The sequence below is a fragment of the Pongo abelii genome, chromosome 23 (genome assembly GCF_028885655.2).
Source record: "Pongo abelii isolate AG06213 chromosome 23, NHGRI_mPonAbe1-v2.0_pri, whole genome shotgun sequence".
Lineage (NCBI taxonomy): Eukaryota > Metazoa > Chordata > Mammalia > Primates > Hominidae > Pongo > Pongo abelii.
Window position 1 is genome coordinate 51422144 of NC_085929.1, and position 22304 is coordinate 51444447.

Sequence of the window (22304 nt, forward strand, 5' to 3'; positions counted from 1 at the left end):
TGGGCTAATCACTGTCACATAATACATCACTGGTTCATAACACATTTGCATCGTTGGTCCTTTCACGGCTTTCATTTTATTTAATAATAAATTGAACATCATGAACCTACTAATAAACTCAAAACCTGACACTTGACCCATAAATTGCATCTCTCTGTGTTCCTCCCCTTATCTCATTCTTTTCACCCTCATTTCTAGTGATCTTAATCCTTCTCCAGTTTTGTAATGACCATTTCCTTGACTTTGTATACACATGCATATATTTCTATCACTTATGAAACAGGGTGGCACTTAGTTTTATCTTTTTTTTTTTTTTTTTTGAGACAGGGTCTCACTCTGTCGCCTAGACTGGAGTGCACTGGCGTAATCACAGCTCACTGCAGCTTCAATCTCTGGGGCTCAAGTGATCCTCCTACCTCAGCCTCCCGAGGAGCTGGGACCACAGGTGTGCACCACCGTGCCCAGCTAATTTTTCTATTTTTTGTTGAGATGGAGTTTTGCCATGTTGCCCAGGCTGGTCTTGAACTCCTGGGTACAAGCCTGCCCCAGCCTCCCAAAGTGCTGGGATTATAGACATGAGCCACCATACCCAGCCCTTGCCTGTTTTTGACTTGTGAAAAGTTCATGACACTGTATTGTCTACAGAGCTCACTAGGGCTTTTTTTTTTTTTCATTTGACATTCTTCGGTGGTGGAAGGCAGAATCTAGAATGGCCCCCGAGCCCCTACCCTGCGGTGTAGCCACCCCGTATCATTCCCTGCCTTGAGTGTGGGCAGGATTGAAAATACCACGGGAAAAGGTAACATCACAGGGCAAAGAGGTGCCGGAGCCACTCCTGTGGCGTATGATGTTACATAAGACCCCTGTTGGTGACGGGAGTGAGGCTCTCTTGCTGGCCTTGAGAGACAGCCTGCCAGGAGTTCTGCAGCCACCACGCTGTAAGAAGACCAACTCCTGGAGCCTCACTCAGGGCTGGCCACAGAGTAGGTGCGCGTGAGTATTTGATGAATCTGTGAGTCAATATTTCCTTGTCTGGGATATGACTTGCAATATATTTTCCCCGCTTATCTTTTATTTATGGGGCTGGCTTATTTACTGTGATGTCAGATTTCCAGGGAAGTTGCAAGACTCATTCCTGAGAGTTCCTGTATACCCCACACCCAGTTCATCACAACTAAAGAACCAACATTGGCAACATTATTATCAGCTAAAACCCATACTTTATTTGGATTTCTTTAGTCTTTTTGTTTTTTTAGAGACAGAGTCTCACTCTGTCAACCAGGCTGGAGTACAGTGGCATAATCATAGCTCACTGCAGCCTCAAACTCCTGGGCTCAAGCAATTCTGCCTCAGCCTCCCAAGTAACTGAGACTACAGGTGCACGCCACCACACCCAGCTAATTTTTAAATTTTTTGTAGAGATGAGGTCTTGCTACATTGCCCAGGCTAGTCTCAAACTCTTGCCTTCAAGTGATCCTCCCACCTCTGCCTCTGGAAGCACTGGGATTACAGGTGTGAGCCACTGTGCCCAGCCCTTTGTTTTTCTGTCCCAGGATCCCACATGATATTTAGATATCATGCCTCCTTACACTCTTCTGGGCTGTGAGAGTTTCTCAGCTTGCCTTTTTCTGATGACCTGGACAGCTTGAGGAGGACTGGTCAGGTATTTTGCAGAGCCACCCTCAATTGGGATTTGTCTGATATTTTCCTCATAAGTGGACTGGGGTGGTAGGTTTGGGGGAGGAAGACCACAGAGGTAACACACCTTCTCATCACATCGCAGCAAGGGCGCAGACCACCCACCTGACTCATCGCTGCTGGTGACCCTGGTCACTGGCTGAAGTGTGTCTGCCAAGCTCCACTCGGCAAAGCCACCCTTTCTGTGCCCGCCCGGTGCCCCCAGCCCATACTTGTTGGGAGTAAGTAACCATGGGCAGCTCACACTTAAGGAGCTGGGAATCAGGCTCCACTCAGGCGGGGCTTTTTTCATTTTGTTGCCATGCATCTAGATGTTTTTAAAAGGAGTATCGATTTTTAAATTGTAGTAAACATTTTAAAATGTATCAATTTTTAATTTTTAAAATTTTAAATTGTAATAAAAACTTATCAATATTTTCTTTTGCAGTGTTTTGATTTTTTGGATCCTGGCTAGAGGTACTGAGGTAATAAAATAATTTTAGTCTCTATAGCTTCACCTTTTACATTTAAATTTTTGATCCATTTGGAGCAGATCCTGGTGTGCCCGGTGGGAAGTCGGGGCTCACTGCTTTCTGTATGGCCACCATTCGTTCCAATACCATTTACTGAAAATTCCATCTTCCCATGTTTCACTGACTTAAGGAGCCACTTTAATCATATACTAAATTATCATAGATCTATTTGGGTCTATTTCTGGGCCTTCTATTTTGTTCCTTAAATCTGCCTCTCTAGGAGCTCCTGCCACACGTTCAGTTCTCAAGGCTTTAGGGTCTATTTTAATATCCGGGAGGATGAGAATATCCCTTCACTGTTTTTCCTGTTCAGTTTCCTGGCTCTTCTTATTTTTTCATGTGAAACTTAGAAACCATCTTAGGGAACTCTGAGAATGAGGGAATCAGTTGGTGGATTTCCTGGAATGTTAAAATTATAAATTAACTTTGGGCATAATGACAGTTTTATATTATTAAGTTTTCCTACTTAAATCTATGACATGCCCCTCTGTTCTTATTCTTTTTTTTTTTTTTTTTTGAGACGGAGCTTAGCTCTTGTCACCCAGCCTGGAGTGCAGTGACATGATATCGGCTCACTGCAATCTCCGCCTCCTGGTTTCAAGCTATTCTCTTGCCTCAGCCTCCCACGTAGCTGGGATTACAGATGCCTGCCATCAAGCCCGGCTAACTTTTGTATTTTTAGTAGAGACGGGGTTTCACCATGTTGGCCAGGCTGGTCTCGAACTCTTGACCTCAAGTGATGTGCCTGCCTCGCCTCCCAAAGTGCTAGGATTACAGGCGTGACCCACCACACCCAGCCTCTTCTTTCTTCTCTTTCTCCTTTCTTTTCTTCCTTCTTCTCCTCCTTTCCCTCCTTCTGTCTTGAGGGGTTTAAATTTTTTCCTCAAATATACATTGAATATTCTTATTATGTTTATTCTTGGCATTTAATCTTTTTGCTGCAATCGTAAATGGGGTTGTGTATAAAGCTTCTAACAGGTTACTGTGTTGCTATGAAGATTAGTGATATTTTTACATTAATTTTACACCCTGCTGCAATGCCAAATTCTCTTATTGTCTGCAGCTTTTTCAGCAATTCTCTTGGGTTTTCCAGATCATCTCGAATAGTTTACTCCTTTCCGATTTTTACTTCTCTGCTGTTAAAAATAGTTCTCTTTAATTTTTCAGCTTTAAAGGGTATTTTCTGATTCATTTAAAGTCCTAACTGCTACAGATAAGCTAATCTGAGAACTCTTTCCACTTCCCACCTTCTTTCCCTCCTTCTCCTCTCAATTTTACTTAAATGAATCTTTTATATATTATCGGAGCACATCATATTTAAACTCTTTCCCTTCTTTTCCTCTCAATTTTACTTAAATGAATCTTTTATATATTATCGGAGCATATCATATGTAAACTCTATTCTGACATCCTCACCCACAGTTAAATACATTTGATGCTCACCCCAGTGCTGGTACCAAAGTTTCCCCATGTCTCTTGGTTGCTTGGGTTTGGGTCTCCAGCAGTTTCTCATAAATGGCTCATGGAACATTTCCTGAGCTCTCCAAAGATTTACAACATTTTTTTGTCGCCCAGACTGGAGTGTAGTGGCACGATCTTGGCTCACTACAACCTCCACCTCCTAGGCTACAGCGATTCTCCTGCCTCAGCCTCCTGAGTAGCTGGGATTACAGGCGCCCGCCACCACTCCCAGCTAATTTTTGTATTTTTACTAGAGATGGGATTTCACCATGTTGGCCAGGCTGGTCTCAAACTCCTGACCTCAAGTCATCTGCCCACCTCGGCCTCCTAAAGTGCTGAGGTTACAGGCATGAGCCACCGCACCCGGTTAGATTTACAACTTTTTATCTGGAGCCTTTAAACTTGAAGGACAGCTTGGCTGCATATGAAATCCTTGGCTCATTCTTTCTTTCCTTTATTATTTTGCAGATGTTACTCTAGTGTATTCTGGAATTAAATGTGGCTGTGGAAAAGTGAGACACCAGCTTAACTGCTTTCCCTCTAAAGTGACTCTTTTTTTTTTTTTTTTTTTTTGGCCTGGATGCCTACAGGATTCTTTTGTTTCCACAGTCAGTCAGTAACTTCACTGGGTGTGTCTCAGCATTGCACATTTTCCCCCTGGAGCACACATCAGCTGTCCCTGGGACCCAATGTGTCCTTTCAAGATGCAGATTATAAAGTCTTTTTAAAAGTTCAGGACACTTTCCTTGAATTATATTTCAAAAAGTGAAGCATCAACATACCATGAAAAGTGGGGTCTGTCAAATTCAATCCTGTGAGATGTGCACTCACATAGGTGGAAGATCAGTGGAGCAGCTGAGGGGGCTGCAGAGCTGCCTGACTGGGAATTCTGGGGCCATCCAGTAGCTCGGCCAATCAGTACCAGCCTGGCAGCAGTCTGGTGCCACCTGGTTCAAATATCACTTCTGGACCCTGTGTCTGATTAACTGGACAGTGGCAGGGACTCTAGGATGCCCTGAGCTGCTGGCAGCCGTTTTACTGGCCTGACCTGGGAAGGCTGGGCTGGGAGAACACTGGGAATGTGGTGCCTCTGCTTCCTCACATCATCTTCTCCTCCCCGAGTCCCCTCCACTGACACTCATTTGAGGACAGGTTATGAACAGGAAACAGGAGCCAATGCCAACCACAGGACAGCCAAATTCACCTCACTGCAGGAAATTATGGAAACGTTTTTGTCATTCTGGTTTCCTTCTTTGATGCCTCCCATTATACATGTGTTGTATCTTCTTTGCTTGCCTCCTGTAGGTTTCACTTACTCTGAAACTTAAAAACTCATTATTGAGTTCTCTTTCCCGTCTTGCAAGATGGTGAGAAGTGGGATACTGAGGAGAAGAAACCCGAAGCCAAGAAAGCTGATGCTGGTGGCAAGGTGAAAAGGGGGAACCTCAAAGCTAAAAAGCCCAAGGGGGAAGCCCCATTGAAGCTGAAATCCCATCCTTGTCAGAGGAATTGACAGATATTCCCAATCTGCTATGTATTCCAAAAAGGCTGTGTACGAGAGGAAGTACTCGGCCGCTAAATCCAAGGTTGAAAAGAAAAAGAAGGAGAAGGTTCTTGCAACTGTTACAAACAGCTGGTGGTGACAAGAATGACGGTACCCAGCTGGTTCAACTTCACAAAATGCCTAGATATTCTCCTACTGAAGATATGCCTTGGAAGCTATTGAGCCATGGCAAAAACCCCTTCAGTCAGCATGGGAGAAAATTACAAGCCAGCATCACCCCCGGGACCTTCTGATCATCCTCACTGGGCACCACAGAGGCAAGAGGGCGGTTTTCCTGAAGAGCCGGGCAGTGGCTGTTACTTGTGTCTGGACCTCTGGTCCTCAATTGAGGACACACCAGAAATTTGCCATTGCCACCTCAACCAAAATTGGTATCAGCAATGTGAAAATCCCAATACATCTTACTGATGCTTAATTCAAGCAGCAGCAGCTGCAGAACCCCAGACGCCAGAAAGATGAGCTCTTCGACACAGAAACAGAGAAGTACAAGATTACAGGGCAGCGCAAGGTTGATCATCAAAAAGCTGTAGACTCACAAATTTTACTGAATATCAAAGCTCAGCTCCAGGGCTACCTGAGATCTGTGTTTGCCCTGATGAGTGGAGTTTATCCCTCACAAATTGGTGTTCTAAATTTCTTAAGAAGAACCTAATAAAGGATATATAAAAATAAAATAACTATTTTTTGAATTTCGTATACTTTTCCCCCTTCTGCCTCTGGTGTCCCTTACCATGTCTTCTGCTGTATCCATGGCCCTCTGTGTTCATTCAGCTATGCATCCATTTCTGGGATGGTTTTATGTTTTCATGAATAATTCCAGCTCATGGTTAATTCTCTCCAGTAATTTAGCGACTTAGCCATCTCTTCCGTAAATCTGTGTATTTTACCCGTGTAGTTTCCTTCTTAGTGCTGATTGTTTTATTAAGTTTCTTTTTTTAAAAAAATCACAGCAGGGTATCAAACTTTTTTCCTAGTATTCTTTATCTTATGGTAAAAATAGCTTCTCTTTCCTGTATTTTTTGCTTATAGCAGCTTCATATTGATGTTTTGTTGTTAAACATAACTAAATGAGCCGAATTTTCCTATACTGGAGATTTGTAGCAGGTGGGAAAGGGATTATATTAGCCTTCTAGAGGCAACTCAAAGGCTCTGCCTCTCCTGCCAAGGCAATTGACTTCATTCTTCATCCCTCTGTGGGATTCTCTGGTTAACCATGCCTCCTCTGCCTCTCCCCCATGGTCAAAGAGCATTTCTTCCACCTTCCCTGTTCCTGGATGCCTTAAAGATTGCAGGTGCAATCCCTCCAGGAGACATATTTTGCCTGGCACTTTCTAAGACCTGACAACACCAAGCACTCCCTCCTCCAGCACATTCTCTCTATATTATCTCAGGCCCAGCTTTCGCCTGACCCGGCCCTGTCTAAGCTAAAGCCAGTTCAGACACTCCCTTTCCTTTTGCACTTCAAGATGGACTTCTGATCTTCAGGGAGTGCATGCCACTGACTTTTTCTGCAGCCTGTGGCTCCTTGGCCCTCTCTGGAGTCCCCTACACCACTCCTGGCCACTGCTCACTGTACCATCGGCTTGCTGCCCAGCCCTGACCTCTGCTGCCTCTGACGACACTAACACTTCTTGCCCAGTCTGCCGATGTTCTGCTCATGTCTGAAATCCACAAAATGAAGAAAAAAATTCTTGTTGCTATTAGTTTATAGGGGATGCAGGGGGAGTCTCAGTTCTAAGTAGCTGCTCTGTTCCTTCTGGAAGCTCAGCCAAGTCTTTTTGCCCTGTGGGATCAACTGGCTTCATTGCGATAGATGTGTGTTCAAAACTGTGTTCTGTGGATTTGTCAAATTTGCCTTACAATTCTATTAGGTCGGTGCAAAGTAATTGCACAATTACTTTTGCACCAAATACATATCCCAAACGATGTTGCTACGGTGCACATAAGTTTGTGACTGTTAAATTATCTTGATGGATGTACCTTTAGTATTTACATTAATATGTCTTTTTCATTCCTTTCAACCTGTCTGGTGTTATTTAGGTATGCCTCTGACAAACAGCATACAACTGGATTGTGTTGTTTTTAAGCCTGTTTTCATTTCTCTAAAAGTAGGAAGATTTCATTTGCATTTATTATGGTTACTGAGTTATTTGGACTTATTTCCTCTACTTTATTTGTATTTTCAGTGTATCCTTTTTCATTTCCTACTTCTTGGGAAAAAAAGCTCCACATTCACTTTTTTTTCCTCTGCTGATTTAGAAATTATAGGTGGCATTACATTTTTTTCACTGATTAGCCTAAATGTTTTGAGCATATGTTTCTAACTATACACTTTTCTAATAAAGGCTGGAGTTAATATTTCTATTCTTCTTCCCCAAATTACACTGCTCTTGTTGGCATGTTCTAACTCCCTCTAAAACATCACCTCCAAGCAATTTGTTATTGTTGCCTAGAATTCTCCTTTTATCTGCTTTGTAAAACAAAACTGGACCCACTGGCTGTCTCTGGCTTCATCTATCTTCTGGCAAAAGCACAGTTCTTTTAAGGATGGTCTGTGGGTGATAAAACCCTTAGTCTTCCTATGTGTACAATGTCTTTCTTTTGCCCTTGCTCTTGAAAAACAACTTAACTGGGTATAAAATACTGAGTTGGCAGCGACTTTCCCTCGGCAGTCTGCAGATATTTATTGGTCTGCGGTCGTCTGGCTGAGGCTGCTGGAGGCCCCCCGGCACATCCGTCATTCTGCTGTTTTTGCCCTGGTAGTTTTTTATGATTTTTCTCTTTATCTCTGACATGAATTTCTAGCCTCCTAGATTTGCTTTTATTAATCCCGCCTGAGAGATGGAGTCTACTTTTGACTTAAAAACTCAAACTGATGCTCTTCAATCCTGGGACATTCTTCAGCTTTGCCTCTCCACCTGCCCCGTCAGTCTACACCCACTCCCTCCTGCTGAAAGCTCCATGAGGTGAAAGTGAGGTTTCCCTAATTGCTTTCTGTCCCTGCCTGCTCCTGAGTATTTTTTCTTTTACATGTTTGCATTTCTGTGCTCCATGCACGGTGTCCTATTCAAAACCACTAATTATCTCTGTTCCTGCCGTCTAGTAAGCTTTTCAAATGTCATCTCATCGCCATGTTTTTCATCATCAGATTTTTGAATTTTTATGTTCATCTAATTTTGTTTTATATCCTTGATTTTTGTGCTTCGTTATTCCTTATTTCTAGACACTATTGCTTTCTTTGTGGATCTTAAACACACTTATTTAAAAGCTGTTGCTAGAGCATTTAGCACAATTCACTTCATCTGGAATAAATTCATGTTCCAAATGTTGATTTCATTGATCACCACCCTTGGCGTGAGATCTCGTATATGTTAGAATTCTGTCGAGACTTACCTGGGCACAATTTCTTTCTTTCATTTTTTTTTTGTTGTTGTTTGATATGGAATCTCACTCGGTCATCCAGGCTGTAGTGCAGTGGCGCGATCTCGGCTCACTGTAAGCTCCGCCTCCCGGGTTCACACCTTTCTTCTGCCTCAGCTTCCCGAGTAGCTGGGACTACAGGCACGGGCCACCATGCCCGGCTAATTTTTTGTATTTTTGGTAGAGACAGGGTTTCACCGTGTTAGCCAGGATGGTCTCGATCTCCTGACCTCGTGATCCGCCCACCTCGGCCTCCCGAAGTGCTGGGCACAATTTATTTCTTTTTCTCTCCCTCACGCTTGCCCTTCCCTTTCAGCAAGTTTGCAGTTGCCTCAGCGCTGGGCACTTCCCTAGGTCTGGCTGTGGCCCGGACCAGCAGAGAAGCCTGGTCAACTTGTCTCTTACCCAAGGAGTTCTTGGAACCCACTGCCCTGTGTGAGCTGCCCACCCTCAGGGTCACCCTTGCTCAATTCTGAACCTGGAGCCCGAAAGTCAAGGGTGTGGGTCCCTGGCTGCCGTGTTTTAGGGACACAGCAACGTTCAGCTCCATCATTATCCTCTCTCTCTCCACTGTATCTGGGGTTGCTGTGGGTTTGAAACAGAGAGGTCCATTCACGTGAACCCAGAGACTTCCTGATGGACCGGGTGCTTGGATGGATTTCAAGAGAGGGAGTGACTTAGTTATTTCTGAATTTTGGAAAGATCATTTGCAGGGTGAAGAGACAGGGAGGAAGCCATCCAGGGGCAGGGAGACGGGCCGGGTCCACTGCAGTAGCCCTGGGCAGATATGACACAGGAAGGAGGGCTGGGCACAGGGCCGAAACGTATGTGTGAACAGGGCTTGCCCAGAGAGGTGCGGGGCTGGGACCTTGCTCTGACTGCCCTTTGCAGGGCATGTGCTGATTTGAGGGCAGCCAGACTCATTCAGATGCTGGCTGAGGCCAGGACAATGGGTGGCCCCAGAGAGGGCTGCAGCTCTGTCCTAAGGCAGGCTGTAGGCCTTGGGGCAGGAGGGAGCAGAGAGCACCCTGGGTCGGGAGCCAGAAGCCCAGGTTCTGTGTGAACTTAGCATGCAGCCCCGTGATCGTACATGTGGTTTGCCTCCGAGCCTCAGCTTCCTCAACTGTAAAACGAACCTTGGAATTCCTGCCCCCGCCTACCGTGCAGCCGCCGTGAGGACAGTGCGAGAAGGAAGGGGAAGCACAGCCAGCCGTGAGACTCAGTGGCGATCAGCGTGGGGTGATGGCCGCTGCCCTGCACTGGACACTGCCACCTCACATCCCTGAGCTTCCGCTGCCCGTCACCTCGACACCTGTAGGTGCACGCATGTCATGCGTTTTAGAGCACTGCAGACGTGAGGAGCCTGCTAGGAAGCACGTCCGTGCCGCAACCTCACCCTTGCTGTGAGAAACCCCAGGGCAGCTGAGGCAGCCTGGCAGCCTGGGAACCTCAGTCTGACGGTGGCCCCGCCCACCCCCAGCCTCCGCCTCCAGTCCCAGTTGCTTCCTGGGTCCCCACTCTCTATGTATTGCTGTAGGTGTCATTTTCTGTTATGGCCGAAATCAGGAGGCATCTGAGGGATGTCAGAAAGGCTGGAGATGTTAGGTCCCAGCCCGGCTGGCTCAAGCTGAGATGCAGCTACAACCTTGGGCAAGTCGCTCTGAGCCTGTGGTTTGTAACTCCTAAAGGGGACACGATCCCACCTCTGTGTGCTTGTGTGGGGTGAACAGGCGAGCCGTGTTCAGCATCCTGCACATGCCTGGTGCGGAGTGGGGCGTGGGATGTACACGGCCTGGGAGCCCTGGGCTTAGGATCATGAAAGACTTTGGCTTCCCTGGCCGTGACCTGGAAGGGCAGATGAGCAAGTGTCCTTAGGGCAGTCTCAGCCACACACGAAAGGACAGGCCCTTCAAGGAGGTTTTGGCCTTGGTCACAGGAAGGGCTTGAACACAGCAAAGAGATGAGCGTTCATTACTGATATCCATCCTGATTCCAGGAAAAGGTTTTGTGGGGCATTTGCACAACACGCTGAAACAGACGGTAAACAAGGAAGAAAGGAGAAAGGACAGTAAACCTAGGAAAGTAAGGTGAAGCCATGTCATAGGCCCTAACAGTTATTAGAGGTGGGACATAGACTGGCCTGTGAGCTCCCTAGCAGCCAGAGCAAAGAGGGATGCAGGGCCAGGAACACAATCCCACGATCCACTGACCTGCCAGAATCTCTGGGAAGTACAGGGGGGCTGGGAGGGTGAGGCCAGCCTTGTGGCCCCCTGGGAAGGCTGGTAATGTGGCCCCTTTCACACCCATAATCTTCATATGGAGGAAAAGCTGTGAGCTGCAAGTGGGATATCAGGGAAGGATGATAACCCAAAGTATCGGGCAGCCTCTTCACGACTGAGCGGTTCGGGTCCCGAGCAGTCGGTTCTGACCCCAAACCTGACCTCCACTCAGCCTGACCAAAGGCAGAGGTGGTGTCTCCAGTGGCGAGGCTTCACGGCATACACCACAGACTCTGAGGCCAGACGCCTGAGTGTGGCTCCCACCTCTGAGGATCAGTGCCTTTGGGCCTCAGCGTCCCCATCTGTACCACGGGCTAACAACAGTCCCTTCCTGTGAGGCCTGAAACTGACCCATGTTGAGCATGGACAGGCGGCAGCTAGCGCTCTCCTAGGTGGTCTTATCTCATTCTGCCATTCCCCACATGGACCTTGTGGGGTCCGAGAGCTACTGAAATATTCCTCCCCATGGTGCACGGGTCACTCTGGAACACTGCTGACTCGACGTCCCCTTCTGCTGCAGCCCCTGTTGCCATTCAGTGTGGCTCCGAGCAACCCTTGGGCTGGCCATCCTGCATGTGCCCTGCTGAAGGCGAGTGCCACTTTCTGGGGAGCTGCAGTGACAGTGGCGTTGCACAAACACCAATCATGTTTCTTCACAAAACTCCACACCCCTACTGGCTGACCTTGGCTCATCCCATGACATTTCTGGGGGCAGCTACTGCTGTCTGGCTTCCAGGCTCTAACTCAGACACTTCACTGACAGGTTCAAGGTCCAGCAGTCTGCACAGCACAGCTCTTCTTGGTATGTATGTATGCATGTATGCATGTATGTATGTATATGAGATAGATCTTGCTCTGTCGCCCAAGCTGGAGTGCAGTGGCGCGATCTTGGTTCACCGCAACCTCCGCCTCCCAGGTTCAAGCGATTCTCCTGCCTCAGCCTCCCAAGTAGCTGGGATAACAGGCACATGCCACCACGCCCAGCTAATTTTTGTATTTTTAGTAGAGACAGAGTTTCACCATGTTGATCAGGCTGGTCTCAAACTCCTGACCTCAGGTGATCCGAACACCTCGGCCTCCCAAAGTGCCGGGATTACAGGTGTGAGCCACCACGCCTGGCCTTGGTCCTCTTTTAAAATAAACCTTAATAAGGATTTTTATCCCAGGACATGCTGTAATTGCAAGATCTATTTAAGTCATCACATATGTTTATACTAATTATGTAATTAGATGTAATTACACTAATTGTATAAATGCACAATAATTGACTAAGATACATTAAATACTTTGAGAGAACAAAGAGAATCCACCCAGAATACCTTCCCCAATATTAAGGGTGCAGCTGAACCCCAAGAGAGGACAGAAGGGTCATCATGGGAGCCTCGGGCTGCAAGCCGAGCCAGGGCCTCACAGTGCACCTGCAGGTGCAGACACTGCCACAGGATGGAACGGACTTTCTTGAGACGATTAGGCCCAAGGCCACAGAGGAGACTTGGTTCACGCTGCAGCCTCACTTAGCAGCTCCTTGACTTCACTGGCTTTTTAGACATGTTGAAGGACAATAATCAAGTCATTCTTCTGTTCAAAGATATTCCATGGCTCCCCATTACCTAAGAATAAAGCTCCACTTTGTCAGCCTGCATTTAGGCCCTCCAGGACCAGGTTCCAATGCCTGTCTTCACCCTCCACTGCAGACCAAAAGCCCAGCTGACTGCTCTGGGTGTGTGGAATCCTTTCCCACTCGTGTGCTATTGCCTATGCAGTACCCTCCGGCTGGTGAGCTACCCCTCTGCCTCCTGTCCTCTGCTAGATCCTGGCAACTCCTCTACCCCTGCAGACCATGCCTTCTCTCCAAAGCCTTCCTCAGTCCTTTCAGGAGGAAACAGCTCTCTCCCTTTGCCCTCATCTGCTGTAGCCCTTCATTTAGAATTCTCTCACGACACACGTTTTTGAACCCGTTAGAGTCCTTGGTAGCCATCTCTGTCTTTACCCATGGAAGCAAGTTTTCCAAGGGCAAGGACCATGGCTGCCTGCATCCTGATGTCCCTAGCCTTTGGCAGGGAGCCTGGCAGGGAGCAAACTCAAAGGCATGTTGAACAACTAAAGGAAAAAGTGAAGGGATGCACAACAGGTTTCCTTTGGTAATGACGGTACACTGATGGGAAGAATCGTTGGGAGCTGCAGGGGCCCAGGGGGTCCGGGGCAGGGTGCTGCAGTTGGGGATAGGGTGGTCAGAAACCACTCCTGGGGGCCAATATGTCTCAACTCAATCTTGTGGAATGAAGGGCACAACAGGGAGGGAAAAGTGAACCGAGTCTGAGCTTGGTGGCTTACACTTGTAATCCCAGCACTTTTGGAGGCTGAGGCAGGAGGATCACTTGAGGCTTGAGGCCAGGAACTCAAGACCAGCCTGGGCAACACGGAGAGACCCTGTGATATGGTTTGGTTGTGTCCCCACCCAAATCTCATCTTGAATTCCCACATATTGTGGGAGGGACCTGGTGGGAGGTAATTAAATTATGAGGCGGGTCTTTCCTGTGCTGTTCTTGTGATAGTGAATGTCTCACGAGATCTGATGGGTCTAAAAATGGGAGTTTCCCTGCACAAGCTCTCTCTTTGCTTGCTGCCATCCATGTAAGATGTGACTTACTCCTTCTTTCCTTCTGCCATGATTGTGAGGCTTCCTCAGCCATCTGGAACTGTGAGTTCTCCATTAAACCTCTTTCCTTTGTAAATTGTCGTGTCTCAGGTATGTCTTTATCAGCAGTGTGAAAACAGACTAATATAGTAAATTGGTACCAGTAGAGTGGGATGTTGCTGAAAAGATACCCCAAAATGTGGAAGTGACTTTGGAAGTGGGTAATAGGCAGAGGTTGGAACAGTTTGGAGGGCTCAGAAGAAGACAGAAAAATGTGGAAAAGTTCAGAACTTCCTAGAGATTTGTTAAATGCTGATAGTGAGATGAACAATAAGGTCAGTCTGAGGTGGTCTCAGATGGAGACGAGGAACTTGTTGGGAACTGGAGCAAAGGTGACTCTTGTTATGTTTCAGCAAAGAGACTGGCAGCATTTTGCCTCTGCCCTAGAGACTTGTGGAACTTTGAACTTGAGAGAGATGATTTAGGGTATGTGGCAGAAAAAACTTCTAAGCAGCAAAGTATTTGAGAGGTGACTTGGGTGCTGTTACAGGCATTCAGTTTTAAAAGGGGAAATAGAGCATAAAAGTTCAGAAAATGTGCAGCCTGACAATGCAATAGAAAAGAAAAATCCCATTTTCTGAGGAGAAATTCAAGCTGGCTGCAGAAATTTGCATAAGTAACGAGGAGCCAAATGTTAATCACCAAGACAGTAGGGAAAATGTCTCCAGGGAATGTCAGAGACCTTTGCAGCAGCCCCTCCCATCATAGGCCTAGAGGTTTAGGAGGAAAAAATGGTTTCTTAGGCTGGGCCCAGGGTCCCTCTGATGTGTACAGTCTAGGGACTTGGTGCCCTGTGTCCCAGCCACTCCAGCCATGATTAAAAGGCTTCCACCTTCAGAGGGTGGAAACACAAGCCTCGGCAGCTTCCACATGGTGTTGAATCTGCAGGTGCACAGAAGTCAAGAATTGAGGTTTGGGAACCTCTGCCTAGATTTCACAGGATGTATGGAAATGCTTGGATGTCCAGGCAGAAGTTTGCTGCAGGGGCAGAGCCCTCATGGAGAATCTCTGCTAGGGCAGTGCAGAAGGGAAATGTAGAGTCAGAGCCCCTACACAGAGTCTCCACTGGGGCACTGGCTAGTGGAGCTGTGAGAAGAGGGCCACTGTCCTCTGGACACCAGAATGATAGATCCACCGACAGCTTGTACGGTGCACCTGGAAAAGCTGCAGACACTCAACACCAGCCAGTGAAAGCAACCAGGAGGGAGGCTATACCCTGCAAAGCCACAGCGGCAGAGCTGCTCAAGGCTGTGGAAGCCCATCTCTTGAATCAGTATGACCTGGATGTGAGACAGGGAGTCAAAGGAGATAATTTTGGAGCTTTAAGGTTTAACTGCCCCACCAGATTTCGGACTTGCATGGGGCCTGTAGCCCCTTTGTTTTGGCCAATTTCTCCCATTTGGAATGGCTGTATTTACCCAATGCCTGTACCCTCATTGTATTTAGGAAGTAACTAATTTGCTTTGATTTTACAGGCTCATAGGCGGAAGGGACTTGCCTTGTCTTGGATGAGATTTTGGACTGTAGACTTTTGAGGTTAATGTTGAAATGAGTTAACACTTTGAGGGATTGTTGGGAAGGCATGATTGGTTTTGAAATACGAAGACATGAGATGTGGGAGGAGCCAGGGGCAAAATGATATGGTTTGGCTGTGTCCCCACCCAAATCTCATCTTGAATTCCCACATGTTGTAGGAGGGACCTGGTGGGAAGTAACTGAATCATGGTGTGGGTCTTTCCCATGCCATTCTCATGATAGTGAATAGGTCTCACAAGATCTGATGTGTTTAAAAAACGGGAGCTTCCCTACATAAGCTCTCTCTTTGCCTGCCGCCATGTAAGATGTGACTTGCTCCTCCTTATCTTCCGCCATGATTGTGAGGCTTCCCCAGCCACGTGGAACTGTGAGTTCTCCATTAAACCTCTTTCCTTTGTAAATTGCCCACTCTTGGTTATGTCTTTATCAGCAGCATGGAAACGGACTAATACACCCTGTCTCTACGAAACATTAAAAAATTAGCCAGAAGTGGTGGTGCACATCTGTGGTCCCAGCTACTTGGGAGGCTGAGGTGGGAGGATCACTTGAGCCCGGGAGGTTGAGGCTGCAGTGAGCTATGATGGTGCCAATGCACGCCAGCATGGGTCAAAGAGTGAGACTCTATCTCAAAAAAAAAAAAAAAAAAAAAAAAAAAAAAAAAAAAAAAAGACAGGAAAAAAGAAAAGGAAACTGGGTGGGAAGGGTTGAATGGAAAAGACCCAGAGTGCAGGATGCAGGGCTGGTGCTGGCCTAGGATGCCAAGGACCAAGCTGCAGTACACCTGCTGCCACTGCCAGTTCAGCAAAGGACGGCCCTGAGTCAGCTGCTGTCCCTGTGCCACCATCAGTGCAGGGGCTGTGTGTCCAGTATGTATTTGGATGGTTCAATTTGAGCTTATTTATCTGGCCTCCTTCAGAGGGTGCGTGGGGGAGGTAGAGACATAGGCAATTTCTGGCAAGTTCTCCAGGCACCTTCAGGAGACATCTGCACCTCTCATGCCAGCCTGGGGCACAGCTACTTCTACAGTGCCCAGGGTCCCGCACACACCCAGGACTGGCCATGGCAGAGAAGAGACAGGGGCCACTTTGGGGCTATGTGCTGCCCAGAGGAGCCCCTTTCCCTCCTGGACTCAGGATGGAGGGGCCCACAGCTGGGGCCCCTGGGATGGGGTGTAATGGCCAAAAGTCCCCACCAGGTGCTGTCCAGGGGCTCAGCAAACATCAACTTGCAGAATCCTCCCAGCAGCCCTGTGAGGAAGGAGGCCCTGCCATTCCCACCTTACAGATGAGCAAACAGACGCGAGCTGCTCATGGTCACACTGTTGGAAACTGGCAGAGCAGGACCCACACAGAACGATTCTAGAATTTGTGCTAACCACCGCCCCACACTGCCGTTCAACCAGTGCCTCCCTGAGATAGAACAGTTGAGACCTGGGCTTGCTGGGCGAGGCCCCATCCTGGTCGCCGACTGCACAGGGCAGCTGTGCCCGTGGTTGTCGGGACCATCCCATAGTGAGGCCATCGCCGCTATACACAGCGGCCTCAGACGGCACCTGCAGGCTGAGCAGGTTCTGGGCCCTCCAGAGAGGGCTGTCCTACCTCGGGGTTCTCCTGGGTCAGGGGCCGGTCTTCCTTCTTCTTTTTGGTGGCCTGAGCTCCCTGAGATGGCTCCTCTGTGGGTGGCCGCGACTCCGCCGTGCTCTCGGGCTGCGTCTGCACTTGAGGCTGAATGATGATGACCTGGAAGATGCCATGGAGGACTGAAGGGGACACTGATGGAGAGGGAGGGGTAAGGGGAAGAGAGAAGGGGTGGAGGGGACAATGATGGGTTGTGGGGTGAGGGGAAGAGAGGAAGGGCGGAGGAGGCTGGAGAGTGAAGGTGAGGGGCACGGGGAGGAAGGGAAGAGTGAGGGGGACTGGGGAGGTAGCTGGTAGGGCACAGGGCAGGGATTGGGGAGCACAGAGCCTGGGCTGGGCCACCCTGGGAGGGCGGATCCCCGGGAACTGGGTGGTTTGCGCCCGTGTGTCTAGCACCTGCCACTCCTGACACACCTTTTCCACCATGGGGAGGGTCTGCATGAGAAGCTGGCCTGGTTTAGGAACCGGGAAGGTCTGGGTTCCAGTCCTGCCCCACCGCTTCCCAGCTGTGTGGCCTCAGGGGAGTCACTGCTTCTGAGAGTCAGGTTGGTCATCAGTGAAACTGGCCACACCTCTCCCCAGGGAGGCCGTGCACACTCAGGCAGCGAGGCCTTCTCATCCCAGCTCAGGTGCAGATGAACCGAGGCCACAAGAGCTCAGACTTGCTCCTGGCCTGAGGCCATCCAGTCAGGAGGCAGAGGGTCTGGGAACCCCTCAGGTCAGCCTGGCTCCGTTTCTCCCTCCCCACGCCACAGTGCCTGAGACACACAAGCCTGGCTTGGGGGCACAGGTGGGAATAACGTTCTATTTTTTTTCATTGCCAGGAGGCCCCTCACATGGTGGATGGGGAAGGGGAAGGGGAAGGGGGTCTTCAGATGCCACCCTGCACCAGCCCCCCTTAGCCAGCCTTCCTCGGGGCTCAGGGGGTGCTCTGGTTTGATGAAAGGGTGTGATGCTGAAAATCAGCTTGAAATCCACCCATCCGGCCCAGTGTCTCCCTGGGCCAGGAACCGCTCCATCTCTAGCTCTACCATTTTATTTCTTTGGACAGGAAATTGGGAAAGAATTATTAGTTTTCATGGCTCCAAGAAGAATTCTCCAGGATCCATCAGCCACAGTCTGGTTTAAACTAGGAATTACTTGAACTTGGGTGTTTTTTTGGTTTGTTTTTCCCTAAGCACCAGGTGGTGACTGTCTGATGAATTTGAGGCTTCTGAGCACAAAGAGAAAATATGTCCCATTTTTCTGCTGGCTTAAGGAAGCTCTGTCTTCCTCTTTGTATCACATTTTTAAAACCCCAAAATCTCTGTATGGGAAAAAAATGTCCATTTTTATATTCATGGGAAGAAAAACATTAAGATCTCCAATAGGAAAAAGGGCAAAGAATATTCTCAAGTCACACACGAGAAGATAGAATTCTTAAGTGTAAGAAAAACATTGAAGCTTAACAGTAACCAAGGGAATTCAACTTTCAACAATGAGGCATCTGTGTGTGCCTAGTAAATGAACAAAAAAGTGTTTAAATGACCAACATCAAATGCTGGTGCAGTTGCAGTGAAACAGACACACTCCTTCCAACATCTGCTAAGCACCTTGTCTGGATCAGGTGCCCTCCTGGGATACACCTGCCATCCTGCCATGGCCCATGACCACTCTTCAGACTGCGAATTCTTTGAGGGGCCCTCAGTGGGTGGGAGAGCCTGGAAGCACAGGACTCCTGGGAATGCAATGGGTGCAACAGCACCAGGTCACATGAGGGTCAGCCGTCAACATCCAGGCTGCGGAAGCAGAAGGTACCCCAGCCATAAGCAAGAGAGGGGCAGCCTGGCAGACCCCAAATGAGGAACAGAAAGAGGCCACAGACAGGGGACGGCAGGGATGAGGCAGCCCCGAAGGCCTCAAACAGCACAACCACCAGGAGCTCAGAGGGGAGCAGCGGGAGGACCTTAGTTTTAGTTTTAAAACTTGGCAAAAATTATGGGAGATGGTGCACTTGGGCAGTGGGGTAAAAACAGCCCTTGACCGTCCAACTCTACCAGCAGAAATGGAGAATCAATATCTCTTCTAGTCACTCATTCAGCCATGCATGTCATTAATTGGTTAATCATTTGAATGAATTCATTCATTGACCAATCACTCCTTTTCCACTGGTATTAATTCTTCAGCCATATTGTCTCTGGATCGCATATTCATTCATTTGTTCATGCACTAATTCACTCCCTTACTCATGTGTTCACACTCCATTCATTCATTCGCTCCTCTGTTTCTGTCCCACTCATTCATCTGTCCACTTGATCATTCTGCCTCCTGGTCATTCATTCTGCCTGGGCTTGTTCATTTGGCCCTTCCCATATGATGGCCCTTGGCCTCCTGTATGCGGCCGCACACCCTTTCCGGAGCCTGCTGGTGGGCACTCACCTTGTTGTCAGCACTGATGAGGAGGGGCTGGACTTTGATGCTGTCGCTGACCACAGACACAGCGGTGCTGGGGGCCATGGCGGCGGCATTGCTAGAGGAGGTGGAGATGATGGCATAGGCCACCCCCGCACCGCTCAGCGGAGAGGCGAGGGCGGCTGGCTCGGCGAGGGCCTGGGGCTGGCTGCCGGGCGCTGGCACATGGCTGACAGTGTTGTTGGCGGTGGGGAGGGCTGGGCTGGGGTTCTTGACGCTGACCACGGTGGCCTTCTGGAATGCTGGGGGCTGCTTGGGTGGCCGGTCCCGGCCCGGGGCAATGGGGAGGCTGTCTGGAATCAGAGTCTTTGGCCTAACCTGGGAAGAAGGGACGGGTGTGTGGTCAGACAGGCAGACACACAGGAGTGCAGGGGAGGGGCCGCCCTGGCTCGGAGACTTCCTATATTCAAGGGGAAGGGGCAGCATCGGAAAGAGCACAGCACCTGTCACGGCCTCACAGCAGGTGAGACCTCGACCCCAATGCCTCCCTCCTCCTGGGCTTGCACCGACTGGCCACGGGGCTCAGGAGGGGCTGCTCTGGACCCAAGGCCCTCCCAGCTGCACGCAGAGAAAATGGTGAAGAGCAGCGGGGAGGATCCGAAGGCAGCACTTGGGCGCGAGGGGACAGTCTGTGCAGTGTGACGCCCTGCAGATCGAGTCCCAAGCGGTAAAGCCCCCTTTGGCCTTGGGAGTCTGGAAAGCGCTGCCCCTCGGCAGGGACTGGGAGGGGCTGCGAGGGCTCCTGGGCCTTGCCCAGTTCTGCTTGTCAATCTGGGTGGGGGCTGCTGTGGTGCTCCCGTGAAAACCAGAGCTGAGCCCACGTGACTGCTGCAGGACTCTCGAATGACAGTGAAGGTGTGCAGAGGGCAGCCGGACAGCCACCGGGTGGTTCAGGTCAGGGCTCTGGACAGACTGTTTGGGCCCAATCCTGGCTCCTCTGGGGTCCTGGTGACACACCTGAACTGGGCCAGGTCCCTCATCTGCATGAGGTGATGAGACTTACTGGGGTTTGGAAGAAAGAAAATGCACAGGAAGTGCTGGGTGTACTTGACCGAGGGCTGTCACCAGCACCCCCACACCTAGCAGAGTGTTTCTGATGGTGGATATTCCCATCAGAGCCACCACCACTGACCCCATGCATGGAACCAGGAGCGCCACATGCCCCAGATGAGGACACACCAACCCTGGGAAGTCTAGGCCAATATCATGCCCCGAGAGACAAGGGGACAAGGAGAATGGGCACGACCTGCCTTCTCATCTGAGCCCCGTTGCGCTTGCACTGTAGTGTGGCCATCCTGGCCTGTTCTACAGATAAGCAAACTGAGGTGCGTAGTGGAGACTCACCAGTAATAATGATGCTATAGTCATTATCATTAGGGCCTGTCTGGCATCGGTGAAGGGCACAGAGCACTGTACTGCCCCGCCCATCTCCTCCCACCGTGTGTCCAGTGGTGCACATGGAGGGAGTGGTCCAGGGTGGCTCCTACAGCATCCTGTGGCCTTGGGCAGGTCACTAAGGCACAGCGTGCTCTGCGGTTGGACAGCATCACGTCTGTCAGCTCCTCGCCTGTGCCTGGCACAGAGCTGGCCCTCGAGTCTAGTGATCTCTGTGTCCCCTGCCATGCTAGGTCCTCAGCAAAATGGGCCCGGCCTCCCACATCAGGGCCCTGGCCACACCACGGGCAGGCGATGTGCCCAGCCTGGGTTCAGGTAAGCCTGCCACTCTGTCCTCGGCACCAGAGGTCAGGGCCTTTGTCCCCCAATGCCAGGCTTACAGCCCAACAGAAACTCTAATACCAAAGGCTTTAAAGAATCCAACTTCTCGTTCCTGCCAGCCCTCAGCTGGAGACAGTCACCCGTTGGAAAACTGCTATTCTCTGCCTCTGAAGAGGACAGGCATGGGGGCAGATGGACACCCACGTGGTGGTCAGTGAGGACCTCAGCTGTGGCAGTGGCCGTTCCGTGTTCTGGTCGGCACCTCCCTGGTCATCTGGGGTTTGCCCACGTGTTCTGGTTGACCCTGGCCGCCCACCCTATGTAAGCAGACTCTGGGCATGGGCGAGCTGGCGTCCATCACAGATGGCAGACACAGAAACTAAGCTCAGCTGAGAGTTCAGGATGTGGCCTGAGCCACCTGAGAGAGAACACCTTCAGGGGACCCTGGAGCCTATAGTCTTTCTGCCTGTGCCTCCTGGCCTGCGTGCAGCCCCAGGCCGGGAAGCCCCCAGGTCCACCCTGTCCCCACCCTCTCTCCTTTCTTGGGTCTGCGGTCACCCTGCCAGGCTGGCCCCATCACAGGCTACCTACTCTGTTCCCCGCGAGCCACCTGGAACAGCAGCAGCCGGCAGCTGGACCCAGCATGCATTGGACACCTTCTGGCCCAAGCTGACTGTCCTGGAGGCCAGCAGGCCAACGGCAGGTGCAGATGTTTGTGGGGCAGAGACGGCAAGGATAAAACATGGAGACAGGGGTCCAGGAGGCAGAAGGGAGAGAGAAGGAAGGGTGGGTGCGGGGAAGAGGGAAATAGCACTGGCCTTGATTGGCAGCCTCTCCCTGCCGCCTGCCTTGCTCTGAAGCCTCGCATAGCTCCCTGCTGCCCACAGGTCACCGACAGGAGAAGCCTGACTCTAAGGTCCCCAGGGGCCCCTGGTGGCCTCTCCACCCCCAGGACTGCCCCAACCTCCCTCCCTCAGTGCTTTGACTCTGGTCTCTCCCTACCACCTCTGCCTCTGTTTCTCACCCTGAGCCCTCCTCCTGGGGGGCTCCCTCTGGGGCCTAACTCTACCTCAGCCTGCAATGTCCTCTCACCCTGAGGCCTAGCTCAAGCAATGCCTCCTCCAGGAAGCCTTCCTTGATGCTCAGGTGTGTGGCAAGCCTCCTCAGGGCTCCTGCCCCCCCGTGTCTCTTTCTGGCATGGCCCCAATCACCCTGGACTCAGAGTATCTGTTTTTCCTTGTCTGTCCTCCCTCTAGACCAAGCCTGTCCAAACCACAGGCCACATGCGGCCCAGGATGGCTTCGAATGCGGCTCAACACAAATTCAAACCTT

At 50.0% G+C, this 22304-nt stretch overlaps 1 protein-coding gene and 1 pseudogene across 5 annotated transcripts in view; one reads left to right on the forward strand and one right to left on the reverse strand.

Moving 5' to 3' along the window:
• Nucleotides 1–22304, reverse strand: part of PHF21B (PHD finger protein 21B) — a 130657-nt gene that overhangs the window by 17010 nt on the left and 91343 nt on the right. For 4 of the 5 annotated variants that reach the window (XM_024240158.3, XM_024240157.3, XM_054543783.2 and 1 more), the window contains 2 exons: nt 19224–19574; nt 16767–16907 (listed from right to left, as the gene is read on the reverse strand). In XM_024240158.3, coding sequence (XP_024095926.2) covers nt 16767–16907; nt 19224–19574 — 492 coding nt within the window. The remainder of the gene's footprint in view (nt 1–16766; nt 16908–19223; nt 19575–22304) is intronic. The other variant, XM_054543784.2, reaches the window with a different exon arrangement.
• Nucleotides 848–5887, forward strand: LOC112130652 (large ribosomal subunit protein eL6-like; annotated as a pseudogene).